The sequence below is a fragment of the Arvicola amphibius genome, chromosome 1 (assembly GCF_903992535.2).
Source record: "Arvicola amphibius chromosome 1, mArvAmp1.2, whole genome shotgun sequence".
NCBI lineage: Eukaryota > Metazoa > Chordata > Mammalia > Rodentia > Cricetidae > Arvicola > Arvicola amphibius.
Genome location: NC_052047.1, coordinates 5,505,417 through 5,520,960, shown reverse-complemented (window position 1 = coordinate 5,520,960; position 15,544 = coordinate 5,505,417). Strand labels below are relative to the sequence as shown.

At 42.6% G+C, this 15,544-nt stretch overlaps 1 protein-coding gene across 4 annotated transcripts in view; it reads left to right on the top strand.

Annotated features, from left to right (window-relative positions):
* Positions 1 to 2,746, top strand: part of Arhgap24 (Rho GTPase activating protein 24) — a 217,841-nt gene extending 215,095 nt beyond the window's left edge. For all 4 annotated transcript variants that reach the window (XM_038343977.1, XM_038343968.1, XM_038343960.1 and 1 more), the window contains one exon: positions 1,900 to 2,746. In XM_038343977.1, coding sequence (XP_038199905.1) covers positions 1,900 to 2,143 — 244 coding nt within the window. In that variant the 3' untranslated portion in view covers positions 2,144 to 2,746. The remainder of the gene's footprint in view (positions 1 to 1,899) is intronic.
* The last annotated feature ends 12,798 nt before the right edge of the window (positions 2,747 to 15,544 follow it).

The following is a 15,544-nucleotide window of genomic DNA, read 5'->3' as shown; positions in this document are numbered from 1 at the left end:
AATGTCTAGTAATGTAATTCTCTTTTTTAATGATCCAAGTCTGCCACCCGTAGAAATTCTTGAGTAGATTTTGTTTTTATTCCCTAACTTACAAAGAGAACTCATGACTCAAGATCTCAGTTGAATCTACTAGCACATTTGGCTTCTCTTATACCAGAGTCTCCATCTCTCACCAGCTGAAGAAGAGAAGGGTCTCTCCTCTCAGGCTTCAGTGTAGGGTAACACTATTGTGTTACCTACTATCCTACATTGCATTTATTCCTGGGCCCCGACATCTGAAAATACTACTATTTTAACTTTAACCTTGGCAAGCACTCATAAAATGTTTGTAAAATTATCCAGCACTTTTGTGTGTTTGTGTTAAGGGGATTCCTTATTATTTTATTATTTTCTGCATAGTCCTTTGGTCTCTGGATGACATACGAGCATGTTAATACATTTTCTGCACAGGTTATTTCACTTGGTATTTAAGCTTCAGTTTTTTCTAATGCATTTAGTTTAAAAATAGTTTTAGAGACTACAGAGAGAGGTTGCATTGTATGGTAATCCTGTGTGACAGCCAGCACGCTTCCAACCTCTTAAGTGAAAATTTGATTGTGTATTGCAAATAGTCTTCTTAGCTATTGCACACTAAAAAGGATTTTGTTTTGTTTTTTGTTTTTGTTTTTGGATTCAAGTTATTCATAAAGGGATGCTAGCTTCATGTTTGATTTAACTCTCTGCTTATCTGACCAAATGTACAGATAACATGTAGGCTTGTCTTTTTCAAAACAGAAAAATAATTGAAATTTTGTTTTTTACATTACTATTTAGGTAATCTGCTTTTCAGGTTCCACTGGTCTGACAAACTTGAATGAAACCCCATGATCCTTTAGCACAGAAAAGGAGAATTGTGCAGGTCAGCTGTTAGCAGAGAAAGCCATCAAGAACCAAGTTCTAATACTCCTCTTCTAAAATCATCAATAAACAAACACAAGAGAAATAGTCACTTATAAAGAAACTACTTTAAATTCTATACTTATTGAAAGGACAGTTACATAAATACAAAGTATCTATGTCTTGTAAGAGAGAAACAATGTGGGAGAACAGCTGACATCAGGGCTAAGCGCTCAGTGGACAGCACCATGACTAGAAAGCAGAAAGTCGGATGTTTATTCAGCTCCAGCCAATGCTACCTTCTGGCCAACCATGCAGGTTTCGTTTGGTTTGGCTGATTGTTTGATTTTGTTTTTTGAGACAGGGTTTCTCTGTGTAGCAGCCCTAGATACTTGGAACTTGATTTGTAGAGCAGGCTGGCCTCAAACTCACAGAGATCACCTGCCTGTCCCTACCAAGTGCTGGGATGAAAGGTGTGCCCCACCATGCCTGGCTACAATGTGGGTTACTATTGGTCCTTTCATATAGCAGGACCACATCCTCTTGAAAACTCTATTCTCATCAGGAGATGTAGCCTGATGATGATGATCATTGCTGAAACATTTTCCCTAGAAAGTTGTGTGATTATCTTCCTTCCTTTCCACCTCCATCACACTACCCCATCCGTTCAGTATAGCCAACTTGCAGCAGTGTGCAGGAGGCTGGCCCACCTCTGTCCCTTCTGTGCTATGTGCTTGAGTCTCCAGCTTGTCTGTGCTGACTCTACTCATTCACCATGAAGTGACAAGCAAGCACTTCCCAGAGATGTCCTAGAGACTTATGATGATGGCAATAAATCACAGCAGCAAATAGTAAATCAATAACACCAAGAAAACCTTATTAGACATGGCTTTCCTGTTTTGACAGGGCTCATTTTGATCTTGTAAATGCTGTAGACAGTTTAGAAAACAGATCTCGTTCACGCTCACCTTCCAGAGATAGAGAATTCACTTGTCTCTCTTTTCCCCTTCCCACACTCTACAGCTTAGAACAGCGGAACCTGACTTTGGAAACAGAAATGCTGAGTCTCCACGATGAACTGGATCAAGAAAGGAAGAAGTTCACCATGATAGAGATCAAGATGAGAAACGCCGAGCGAGCCAAAGAGGATGCAGAGAAACGGAACGACATGCTCCAGAAGGAAATGGAGCAGTTCTTCTCCACGTTTGGAGACCTGACGGTGGAACCCAGGAGAAGCGAGAGAGGGAACACGATATGGATCCAGTGAACCTTGCTCGGCTGTCCTGAGCACTCCAGGGAGGACTCTGGGAACTTGGGGGCAAACAGTATGGGGGAACAGTGTGGGTTCAGGTGGCTGGTCTGTGTAGAGCTTCATCTGGTGAGGGAATCTCATTTACAGACATCACTATCCATATCTACAGTGTGTACCAAAGTTCTATCACGCTCCATAATGCTACTGTCAAGTGTTACAACTGGATATGTGTATAGAAAGTAGTTTTTAAAATGTCAATTAATAGTAAGAAGCATATCTCAATGATTATTTTATTGCAGGTCCCGTATTTAAATGTTGAATCAATATGTTGCTGCAATTTAGCTTGCATTCAAGCTTCACCCCTTGCACTTAACATAAGCTATTTTTGGCATCGTGTTATCATCCGCTTATTTTATAGATCAATATTTTTATTTCCCTTTTTGCTGAGGAAATGGAGATAAGAGGAAATATAAATATATAAATATATATAAGATGAGTTATTAAAGTCAAAGAACACTTTGTGGCTGTGCTGTTTGTGCCAATAGACCTTACCATGACCAAAAAGAGAGATGTAAAAATGTTTTATAAAATATAGCAGAATCACCAGGTACCTGTCAATGGTTCTTTAAATTCTTCAGTGCGGCCTGGCGGGCGGTAGGGGGAGAGGCAGTGAGTATGAAGTTTTGCTGTATAAGCACGAAGACCTGAATTCTAATCTACAACAACCACATAAAGATTCAGATGTAGCCTCCCACACCTATGTAACTCCAGAACTGGGAGTAGAGGAAGCTAGAGCTTGCTGGACACCAACCCTGTTGTGGAAACCTTTTCTTGGGGAGACTCAATCCAAAAACCCACACAGGGAAATGACACCAGACCAAAGTAATAATTCTACCAAAATGCAGCTTGGTGAGCCAGGTAACTAACTGGGGTTTCTTATGGGGTTTATTTGAGGGATCACTTACAGGAGCATGGACAACTCAAATGCTACATCACTGAGAAGCCCACCCCGGGCTGAACAACAGCTCACAAAAGACAGCTCATGTCATGTATCCCTGGAGCTCCCTGCCCAGCACGCGAGCAGCTCAATAGGCTGGAGGATCTCTCTCCTATTGTACAATCTTGGAACCGGAGGGGCCTTATGAACCCAATTTCTAGGGACATCCTGAAACTTGTAAATTATTTACTCCCCGAGCCTCAGTGAGATTCCCTCCAGGACTGAGTTTCATTGCTATGCAGCGCCAGTCTACCCGAAAAGCAGCAAGCTCCAGCTTCCCTGAGAGATGCTGTCTCAGTGGAATAGGGCAGAATATGATGGAACAATCCCCTGACACCCTCCTCTGGCCTCTACCTACATGGATGCTCAGACTTCACACACACACACACACACACATTTAGCACTGCTGTTTCATTTGTGTGCTGATCTGGCACAAGGGCACGGAAGCTCTGTTGGAAAGTCTCCTTCCAGCTGAGCTGAGAGCACAGATAGGAAGTTCTCATGCAGGATGCACCACACGAGGAAGGAATGTTAAGGAACTGCTTTCATCTGTTGTGCGTTTCTTGTCCTTAGGAAGTATCCTTGCTGGTCACTATTACCCCCACAGGATTCCATCCCCCTCTTCAGACCTGCCAGCACATGCCTGTGCCTGTCTTGATCAGACTAGTACTAGGATGCACATCATTTTGTGACATCTTTCTCTCACTCTGGCTGTTGTTTGGGATTTTCTCTGCACCACAGCTGGCAAAGGAGTCTCCAGCAAGATGATAAAGAAAGGGGACCAGGAGGAACAGGGGGGTAATGGGAAAGAAACAATGTATTTTTCTATTTTTACAATGCCACTTTTCCCTAACAAAAACATTTTCATTATTAAAAATTTTAAATATTAAAGTGTAAATGTACATCTTGGACAAATATGTGACTATTAGCAATATTAACTTTCTAGAAAAGTCCAGAGCTCTTTGAGGTTACTGTTTTAGGAAAACAGTTTTGTTTGGTTTTGTTTTTTGCATTTCAGTAAGGCAAGCAAAGGAAACTTACTGACAGGGTGGGAACCTCGCACTAGAGTTAAATGTCACAAGGGGCGTGGCTCTAAGCAGCATACTGTTTAAGTGTGTGGCATTTACGGTTTTTTTTTTTTTTTGAAATGGCATGTTTGTGTACTTCGGGAAATACATTTTATCACTTTATACATTTTATCAGGTGACATCACTTTGTCACTCCAGCTTTTATCAATCTCCCCACTGAGCAAGTTTGTGTGGTCATTTGGATTCAATCAATATTTCTCGAGCAAGAACTGTTCTTGTCTTCTATCTTTTGCCTTTTGCTTTCTACATCCACAAGTCCAGGTATCCCTTAAGAAACTCAGAGTCGGGTTAAGCAAATTCCAGCTCAGAACCCTCCCGCTATGTTTTGGAATCTCTCCCCAGCTTGCGTCTCAGTTCCAAAAAGCCCCAAGCACATCCAGTGAGCTACACAATGAGTAAAACCCCAAGGTCAGGCTTGCAAACAGTCTGGGTTCAACATGTTGGCAGCTTGCCAGCCATTGCTGAATCTTCCATGCATAATTTGCTCACTCTGTAGAGCTGGAATAATAAAAACAACTTCTCAAATAGCCGTGCTCTGTGATTTAGTCACAGGATGACCCTATGACTGGTGGACGGGGAGGACTCTATAAACGTTAGCTGAGTTGTCCAACCCCACCTTGTTCTGCTCTTGGATTGGCTTTCCTGCTGCCCTAGTCCTGTGCTCCTCTTCTCGGCAGACCTAATCTGACGGAAACAAGCTGCTCCCTCGTGCCTGTCTGGCATCTCCACTCTGCTGCCTCCATTGTTTCCAGGCTGCCTTACAAAACCATCCTCTGACCCTAGCTTGCTTTGGCTAAAGGCACGTGATGATTTTCACTAGTGTAGGATTTGACCAATAGGTCATGCTTATCTCCTATGAATTTCTGTAATAACACATTCCAGTCAATACCTATATACTGTTACTATGGTCTTGTTTGCTTTCCTTCTGGGTAGCACATCCCATATTTGAAGGGCCAAATCACTATTACTTCTGTTAATTTAAACCAAGAGGGAGTTGGGAAAAGAGGCAGACTGTCAAAAAGGCGGCTTAAGCTTCTAAATGCTCACATTTCAGAAAGCAAACTTCAAATTATTTATCAAGCTCAGTTAAGAAAAACCTGAACAAAATCTCAAGGCTTAAACTGATGTAAACAAATCTAAATGGTAAACAAAGAATAAATCCAATTAGCCATTCCTTCTTGGCCCAAGCATTCAAAAGTTCAGATATAAACTCACAATTAAACTTGGCTGACAACCTTCTATCTCATGGGGTCACTTGGAGTAGCTTTTAACGACTACAAGGTATTACAACAGTAACAGAATGTGCTTAAATATTCTGCCTTAGTTGGACTGAGGAGGTGAGATGCAGTTTTATTGCCAAGGCAAGGCTATCCTGGACAGAACATCATCTGCATGTCCACCTTAGTGTAAGACTCACCAGACACAAACGAAGTGCATGGTTCTATGTTCTCAAGAATCCTCTACTTCAATCTTGTTAGAGTCCTCATCCCCTCTTATCTGGAATCCCCTTCACCCTTCTGGAAGCTGTTCCAGGGCGGTTATCCAGACTCTTACATTGCCTCATCCAGAGACTAAAAGTGATTCTCTGGCTCAGTCATGGTTCTCTCTGAAGTACCCTAGAAACTCAAAGCAGAAAAAAAGTTGTATTTTTTGTCTAATTTATGTATAGCTCTTTTTCACTTTTCTTTCCACACTGAATAAGAATCGTTTTAGGAGCCAAAATGGTAGAGAGAAAACATCAGGAAATCTAGAGTCCAGAAAAACAAAACAAAACAAAAAACAAACAAACAAACAAACAAAAATGAGTTCTCAACCTCCCTTAGGCAAGATGCCAGGAAGGGCAAGTCACCAAGCTCTTCTCAGCTGCTGTTGCTGTCTGTGAGTTGGGAATAATGCCTACAAAGTACTGACATTGTTGTGATTAAAAGGCCCATGTAATGCGCCACTCAGCGCAGGCCATGTAGAGCCATAGGTGGCTCAGTTGGTAAGCGAACTGTCTTAAGGAACTATGGTGATATTTTCTCAGCCTTCAACATCTCACCTTCCACAGTTTATACTAAAAAAATATACAAAGTTAAAAACTTTTTAATGAAAATATAGTAGCCCTCATATTATTCAACGTTTAACTTCTGAGGGATCCTTTGCTAACTGATCACAGTGACAGTGGCCATGGATACCATGAGCAGCATGGCCACCTGTGTTTCAGCCAAAAGCTGAGAGGACATTTGCTATAACCTGGTACAAGAATGAACTAGAAATTAGTAAATTTGGAATTAACAAATTGGATTGTATAAATAAATTGTTTGTGGGGATGGGAGAGATGACTCGGCAGCTAAGAGGTCTTACTGCTCTTGTAGAAGACAGGGGTTCAGTTCCCAGCACCCACATGGTGACTCAGAAACCTTAAGTAACTCCAGATCCTGAGGTCACCCTCCTCGGGTTCTCTGGGCACTGCACACATGTGGTGCTCATGGAAATATGCAGATAAAACACCCATGCGCATTGAATAATACTTTTAAACATGTTTGCTCCATCCTACATTTACAGACTTCAAATTGCCTCGCAACTGAAATGATCCTAAATTACAAGCTCAAGAGAAAGGATTTGCTTCCAGATGTTGAACCTGTGCCATTTGCTTCACTGATCAAATCATGTCTTGTGCTTTGGAGAACACTATAAATAGAATTGTCTATGCAATTGGAATGTTGCTACTACATGTTAAAAATTCTAACTATAGCTTACATGAAGCCACTCAGATCTGTTTATTTACTAATTTACATTGTTCCCAGGAGGGAAAGTGTGGCCTTTGTAATTCAGGGTGGTGTTGAAGACTGTAATGTCAGCTACACATTCCATGGCACCTCCTTGTGAGCATCTGGAGAGGGGAAATTGAGTTTTGTGATCTGAAACTAGTCCTGACCCTGCAACTCATAGCTAGAGAACCTTTGTAGAAGCGAGACGTCATTGGTAAGAATGTGTTTGATATTTTTCTTAAGTAGGGAATACAATTGTGCCTCCCTTGCCTGTTATTGTGGGAAGACAGTTGGATCGCTGATGTGGTTAGAGCAACACATTGCAAAGCTATCGCTCACTTAGCAAGTCGTAGCACCCAGCCTCACATTGTTCTATCTGGAGACTAAAACAGGGACCTGGCTTGACAACACAGGCAGCCATCAACACACACCACATAGAGCAGCATAGGACGCTCGGTCCTAGGGACTCAATGCTCATGTCTTCCCAGCTTGGCCTGAGGTTGACATCTTAAAGGGGCAGCAAAGTCACCTGTCTTTTTCTGCTCCTAGATGATGGCAGTGGGGTCTCAGAACTAAACATGAGATTGAAGGGGCAACACCTGCAGCTGTGCTTTATCATCTCTTTCTGCCATGGAGGGTGGTGCTGGGTGTTAAAGGTATCCAGTAAAATATAATGAAGTACTGGATACATCCAGTGGACTGAAGTTTGTGTGCCCTGGGGTATTGCACTGCTGATGAAAACTTTGAACCACGTACCATGAAAGTAAGCAAGGAAAGACACCACGGGCCCAAGACATTTTTGGAGGCCCTGGAGGACAAGTGGAAAATCACCAGGAAGGATGAGAGTTCCTGGGAAGCTTTCCTGCCCAAAGCCCAGCAGGTGTAACAGTGTCTTAAGGGCAGACGTTAGGCATTCTTCTTGGTGTAATGCAAATGACACACCTGGCTATGCTGCCAACCTGCACTGGGCATCAACTCTACCACACACCGTGAGACCCAGGGACAGTCTCAGGACTTGAGTGGCTTTGGTAGTTATTCAAAGAAAGTGTGCAAGCTGGAGTAATGGAATCATGTTGCCTTGTTTTTCTTTTCTTTCTTTTGTTTTGTTTTGTTTGTTTGTTTTTGTTTTTCAAGATAGGATTTCTCTGTGTAACAGCTCTGGCTGTCCTGGAACTCGTTTTGTAGACTAGGCTAGTTTGAAACTCAGAGAGATCCTCCTGCCTCTGCCCCCACCCCCAGCACTGGGATTAAAGGTATGTGCCACCACCATCGGGCCATAATGGTCCTTGGTTAAAGAGGTCTGGATTCCCAAGGCCCATTGCAGGATTCCCTTCCTAGTCCTCTTGATTGCACAGGTGGGGAATGAGTTAAGAGTTAGAGCTGCCCAGTTTAAAGGCCCCATGCTGTTTTGGAAAATTAACAGTCCCCTGGGCAGCAAACCTAAACAGAAAGCAGAGCTGGCCGAAGCCTCCTTTCTGAAGCACCACTGAGGCAAAAGTGCACAGCGAGGTGGCAGCAGTGCACAGCGAGGTGGCAGCAGTGCACAGCGAGGTGGCAGAAGTACACAGCGAGGTGCATATACTCTTTAATAAACCATGTGACTCCAGACCTGAGGCCAGGTGAGACATGCCCATGCAGTGAAGGCCACTTTTCTTAGAGAGTAAGGGATTGGAAGACTGGGGAATATTTGAACACTGAGACACGTGGGCTCTGTGTCAAGTTACCCTGTTTCTTAATAGTAGAGGAAACTTTGAGCATGCTGTGCAGCCTGCTAGCCTGTCTTCTCAGAATAGCCCTTCCCTGCCTCTTCATGACTCAGGAGATTCACTATGTATCATATCAGGGCGACTGTCAAGGGCTGTGGATCAAGTGGTTGTCGCTATGGCCATGTTGGGAGGTGGGGGTCACAGAAAGGTGATTATGGTTTAACATTCAATGCCTTTTTCTCAGGACAAGACTGATTTTCACCTTGGAAATGAGTTTAGTTTTCTCTGGAGACCCTAAGGCTACTTATTTGTAGACAGCTTATGTTTGTAAGGTGGGGCCCCTGGTTCTTGGACCTCCCCACATGGTTTCTTACCAGGAGCCTAAGTGAGTGTGCTTCTTTTCTAATTGCCTAATTCTAAACACATTGTTAACTGCTAAAAAAATGCAACAAAGCCCGGCGGTGGTGGCGCACGCCTTTAATCCCTGCACTCGGGAGGCAGAGGCAGACGGATCTCTGTGAGTTCGAGACCAGCCTGGTCTACAAGAGCTAGTTCCAGGACAGGCTCTAAAGCTGCAGAGAAACCCTGTCTCGAAAAAACCAAAATAAATAAATAAATAAATAGATAAATAAATAAATAAATATAAATAAATGCAACAAAAACATCAGTGCTTTGCTACTCTGCCTTTAGTTCGGATTTCCTGTAGTCGATGTCTCCCAATCCCCCACGCCTCTCCCCCCCTCCCCCCGTCTGTGACTACACTGCTCAGGATATTCCCTCCATTGTCCCCGACTGTGACTACACTGCTCAGGATAGTCCCTCCATTGTCCCAGCTCTCATGCCCTCCTCATCCCCATGATTTCCATTATCCCGCTAGACCTGACGCCTGCTTCTGCCCACCCTGAGTCCTCCCTAAACCACAGCACTTCAGAAAGCCCCTCAGCTACCACAGCACTTCTGAAAGCCCCTCTGCTGCCCGACAGTCTCCAAACCAGCACAGCCTGGGCCCGAGGCTCAGCAGGTGCGCTTTCGTCCAGCTGTGTCAGGTTCTGCTCTGCTTTCCTCTGATTGCCTTGCACGCTCAGCTCAGGCTGCAGGCATTTGTGCCCCTCTCCTCTCCTCAGCCCATGAACTCTGCTCCACCTTGACCATGTCTTAAATCCTATGCCCATCTGAACATCAGGCAGCCCCACCCATGACTAAGTGTCACTCATCCTACAAGCTCCTAGGCGTCCCTGTCAAACACTCACTCTCTAATCACCAGGTCTCTTTCACATCGGTCCCTTAAACCCATCACTCCTACCTTTCTTGGCTAGCCTCAAGAGGGACTCCAAGCCGCTGACCTTGGAAACGTATCACCTGGAGTTGCTGTTTCTCTAGTTGGCCAGCTTGGTCTGTGATTCCTTACCATGAGTGCTCTGGTGACTCATTCTCATGCCCCTTAACTGCCAGCTAGAGAAGAAATAAAACAACTGAACTGCCTAAATGTACTTTGTTTATTCCTAACTGGTATGTAAGACACTAAGCATGGGGTGGGGCTGGTAATAGGTGGCTCAGGGGTTAAGAGCACTGCTTGCTCTTCCAGAGGTTCTGAGTTCAATTCCCAGTACCCACATCGGGGCTCACAACCCTCTATAATGTGATATGATGCCCTTTTCTGGCATGCATGAAGACAGCCTTTGAAGGCCTAAACAAATAAATCTTTTTTTTTAAAAAAAAAAAAAGGAAGAAGAAGCTGAGTAGGGAATGGAAAGCAGAGGGCCATGCAGGCCTGGTCAGTGATATTATGTAACTATGGCCACATCAAGCAATCTGTCGCCACTGTTCCTGAATCCATTTCACAGTTCTCTTGCCTGGTTTCCATAAACTCCACCTCCAGCCAATGTAAGAACATTACTTCTATCTTCACTGAGAAAAAAATTCTAATGGAAATGGGCTTTTATTTTATACAGATTTGCAAGACTGCGCCCATCTGGCCAAGGTGTACCACCTTGCTTTCTCCTCTGGCAATCTGAAAGCAAATATCCTCCTCAGCTGAGAATCTGGCCCACCAGCCTCCAGCCTGAGGCACCCTGTGGTCTCAGCCACAAAAGCTTTCTCGGGGTTTCATTCCTTTTCTCTTCCTCTCTCTGCCCACCCACTGGCCCCAGTGTTGTAGGGGATGTCGAATCTACACTATACTCTAACATCAGTCTGCTGCTCCGCATGTAGGGAAGATGGATTTTCTGTGCCTGTTCATTTTCTACTTCCTGGGTCCTGTTGAATTCATTGGCGTTGCTGCTGTCCTAAAGTCAGCAACGATCTTGGCAAAGGCAGGTTCAGTCATCAGTCTTTGGTCTGGGTTCCCCGTTCCTCACCGACATCCCTCAAATACTCTGCCCTTTGTCTCTGTTCCAGAACAGGAAGCGTCTCCGTCCTCTCCCTGTATGCTACACTCAGTTCCGTCCTGGTTTTGTAGAGAGGTGTGAATTTTAATATAAGCCGTAGGCTGCTACTGTCAGAGTCCTGTTCTGCTCGATATGTCAGTCATCTCTACCAGTCATCCGTCGTAGCTCGTGCTCACGTGAAAGGGAAAATTCTGGAATTATTCCTCATCGTTCATTTACACAATATCAGTTCACAAGAAAGTGTCAGTTCTGCTTTCGCAACTTGTCCTTTCTGTTTATTTCCAATACATTCTAACAATATTTATGGTTGTCGTGTTGAGGCTTGAGCCTAAAGTCTCATTTATGGTAAGGCATACCTCGCTTTACTTTTTAGTTGGAGACAAGGTCTTAAGCTGCTAACCTAGGTTTACCTTAAACTTCTAATCCCCTGTCTCTGTCTCCCAAGTAAGTAAAACCACAAGTGTGCACCCCTGACCCCTGTTCGCAGTGCATTCCTAATTACATCCCTGGCCAAACTCTTCCCAAATATTCTGCTCCCTGACCCATCATTCTGGATATTCACCATAACCTGTGATGCCTGGATTGCTTCCTGTCTTTCTTCTTGAGAATTCTTTCAACTCAAACACAGAATAATATATATATATATATATATATATGCATGTGGGTGTGTAGATGGCATAACACCCTTGCTCAACCCTAGTCCTTGTTTCTCCATATTTAGAATAAATTCCTAATATATTCCTTTGCTCAGACTCCTGCTTCTGCTCCAGTTTCAGTGGACTTATTTATTTATTTTTTTACCTCTTCTGTTTAATTTTTAGGATTTTATTTATTTATTTATTTATTTATTTATTTATTTATTTATTGGTTTTTCAAGACAGGGTTTCTCTGCAGAGCCTGTCCTGGAGCTAGCTTTTTTAGACCAGGCTGGTCTCGAACTCACAGAGATCCGCCTGCCTCTGCCTCCCGAGTGCTGGGATTAAAGGCGTGCGCCACCACCGCCCTGCTCAATCCTCAGGATTCTTGAATATCTTTTTCATGTTGTAAAAGTCAGTTTTTCCCAGGCCTCTGCCCTGGTGTTCCCCTCAGCAGGAATGTTTCTAGTCCCCTGGTGATGTGTTTTATTCTCTCATTATATTCAGGCCTCTGACCAAGTGTCACTGCCTCCTCTGAGAGGCGTCCCCTGGGTACCTCATCTCACATGGCATCTCCTTTCAGGCCTTACCTTTCAACCTGAGCCGTCCTTTCAGCATGCAGAGTTATCTTACTCACTCCACACACTGAAATGCAGATGGCATTAGGTGTTATGTGTGTGAGCTCCTCTCAATGATGAGACAATCTTTGGAGATTTGACATGTTTGATAAGTATTTGCGGCACGAACTATCAAATGTGTGTTTATGGCCTGTTGTTAAATTTTCCAGCAGAGATATTCATGAAAGCTCTGAGTTCAATCTTTAATACAAAATAAGAAGTAATTGGATTGTATTGTGTTATTTTAGGACGTCTTCCATCCCCCATAGACTGAGTAATTTACACAGGATTTGGCTTCCGACTGGAGTATGTCTGAAAAGCCTCTCTAGTCCCCGCTGTGACTTGGGAGCTAGTGATGACAGAGCATGAGCTTCTAGCTCAGCATCAAAACCCAAGAGTTCTTGGGGGAACAAATATCAAAATAATCCATAATGGGAAGAAAAGAATACTGACACTGGCTTCTTTTATGTATTGAAAAATTATCCAACCCCATAATACAATGGAAAATACCCACAATTCTCTTGTGCTGATCATTACGTACACTTGAAATAAAATCAGACAAAATGAGAACATTGAAAGAAGATTTCTTCTTTATACCAATAATAAAAATGAGTTCATTTAGGATGCACCTCTAATTTAAGTGCATTATTTTAAAAGAAGATAAGTAAGGTATTTTGCACTGACCATTTATTTTTAGACACTGGTTTATTGACTGCATTTTTGAGGATAAAAATCATAATACATTTGTCTTCTACCCTGAACCACTCAATAAATGTGTTTGGCATGGACTGATGAAATACTTTAGAATGTAGCTCAGAAATTAAACTTGAAATTCAAAATAACCTTCTCCGAGATTAATTTATGCCATTTCAAGTTACCAACCCATTAAGGAATATGCGACTGCTTCCAAGTGTCTTCCTTTTAGAAAAGAATCATTTCAAATAATTAGTTCCTTCAACTGTGTGAAATGCTATTAGCATTGTAGAATTTTATTTTCTTTGTAATTGTTTGTAGACAATGCTTGCACGAACATGGACTTTAGCGTTTGTAGTGAAAACCACATAATGAAAGACCCAGTCTTTTAAGCAGAGTACAGAGGGTGTGTAACACAAAGACACTGAATATATGTTATTGAAAGGCGAACAACATGGACTATTGTTTGAGCAAGGTGGGAATGGAGGACAATACCAGAACTCGCCACTCTACTCAGCAAACTCGAATCCTTTATTTAGCAGTATAGACTTACTTAGTCTTGAGCTTTACACACTGATAGGATATCCTTTTAAAAAGAAACATTTGACAGAAGGGTGGTTTGATTTTGTTTGTTTGCACCTTATCTTTCATGTGTTGGAGACGTATAAATTCCTGTAGTACATTGCAGTGGCTTTAGACGCTGAGCCTGTGGACCCACATCTGGAACCCAAAGGGAAGAATCATGCAGAGGTGCCAGGCCTGAACAGACCTGAGACACAGGACATCCTGTGTACCACTGTTTGGATGCTTCTTCCAGGCATTGCCTTTCAAACATTGTTGGGGGGACCCTGGGAGGGGGTGCTGCATGTATAAATCACAGCAATGAGTGCTGAGCTGGTTGGTAAGGTAAACATCCTATACCTTCTTTACAGTCATTAGTGAGCAAGGAGATTCATCCCTCTAGGCTGGGTTTTCCATTAGTCCCTCCAAGAAAACACTGCTCAATAACTTTCACCTTGCCTCATTGCAAACTTTATCAAAACAATCAAATATAGGGGGTAATGTTTTCTGGTGTCTACAATGGATGAACGATTTGTTCTTTTTGGGCAACTGTCAGGAAGAATGAATGTTTTCTTTTTATTATGGGTATTCATAGATTTGTATGCTTGGTCACTTTTAATGAAAAAAATAAAGAAAACTAAAGAGTGGTAGGTTGAAGTCAGAATAAGCAGCCAGGCATATGTGAACAAGCTTGGGATCTGAGGCAGGGGGATTGAGAGTACCAGGATCATTTGGCCTACTCAGGAAGAAACCTCTATGTATCTCCCCCTCAAATATAATTAAGGAAAAAGAAGAAATTAAAATACTTAGAAAATAGTTAGAATAAGAGTCATTGCAAAGGCAATAAACAGCTTTTCATTTTTATTTTCCCTAAATAAAAGAAAAAATGATAATGGGAATGTCTGCCTTTCAAGCTCTTTATTAACTGAATGAGCAAAATGTACTGTTCACAGAAATACACAGGCCTCTCCTCAACACTGTTCAGACATTGCCAGGGGAACAGGTTTTTTATCAAAAAAACAGGTTCAGTGAACTCCACCAAGCTGTCATTCACATCCTTAAATTCAATAAGAAGTGAGATAATAGTGTAGATAAAATTAGACATAATTAAAATTGGATCATTTGTTGATTAATCTGAAAAATATGTAGTCTTGAACTGCTTGCCAATGTTTTGTTCATTGTTATCTTATTGGTTATTCCTGAACTGTGGCCACAACACTAGTGTCTGCCGATGGGAGCAGAGGCCTTTCTGGAATGAATGAATGTCAAGCACAAACAAGCCACTCGACCTGCTTTCTCTAGGCTGAGAAGGAGACCATCTCTTCCTTCTTATTTACTTTGTGGTACAACCTGACCATGCCTCAAGTTTCTTTCAGTGGGGTCAGAAGGAAATCTTGGAAGCCCTTGATAGCTCCAGCAGTGTGGGAAAACAAAGCAGAGTGAACAACACGCATTGCCAAAAGGAAAGTCCAACAGAGTCTAGGTTTCAATTGGCTTTATGAGAAGGGAAGCGTACTTCCATAAGACATACAAATCACAATGTGTTGACGTGATTCCACCTGGGAAGAGTCAATAGATGCCAAAGTTCTCCAACTCGTGCTCTTTTCCACAGACACATTTAAAATAAGAGAAAAAATAGAACTGAAAGAACATGAGAAAGGACATAGGAATGGACTGATTGGTTTTGATCCATATTAGATACCATTGAGAGCACAGTGTACCTACCAGGTGACTGACAACAGGTCTCACGTCTTAGACTATACAAAGAAATCAGACATACATGGTTTTGACTTCCAGGTTGATAAAGAACTACATGGGACAATATGAATATGTGTGTGTGCATGTGTGTTCTAGATACATTTCATAAACACTGATCTAGAACAATGCTCTTCATCAGGTATGGATTTGAAGTCCAACCATGCAGAATAACAGGCAGATGCAAGGTAGGTGGCCCTGCAAGATGGACCAGTGATGGCATA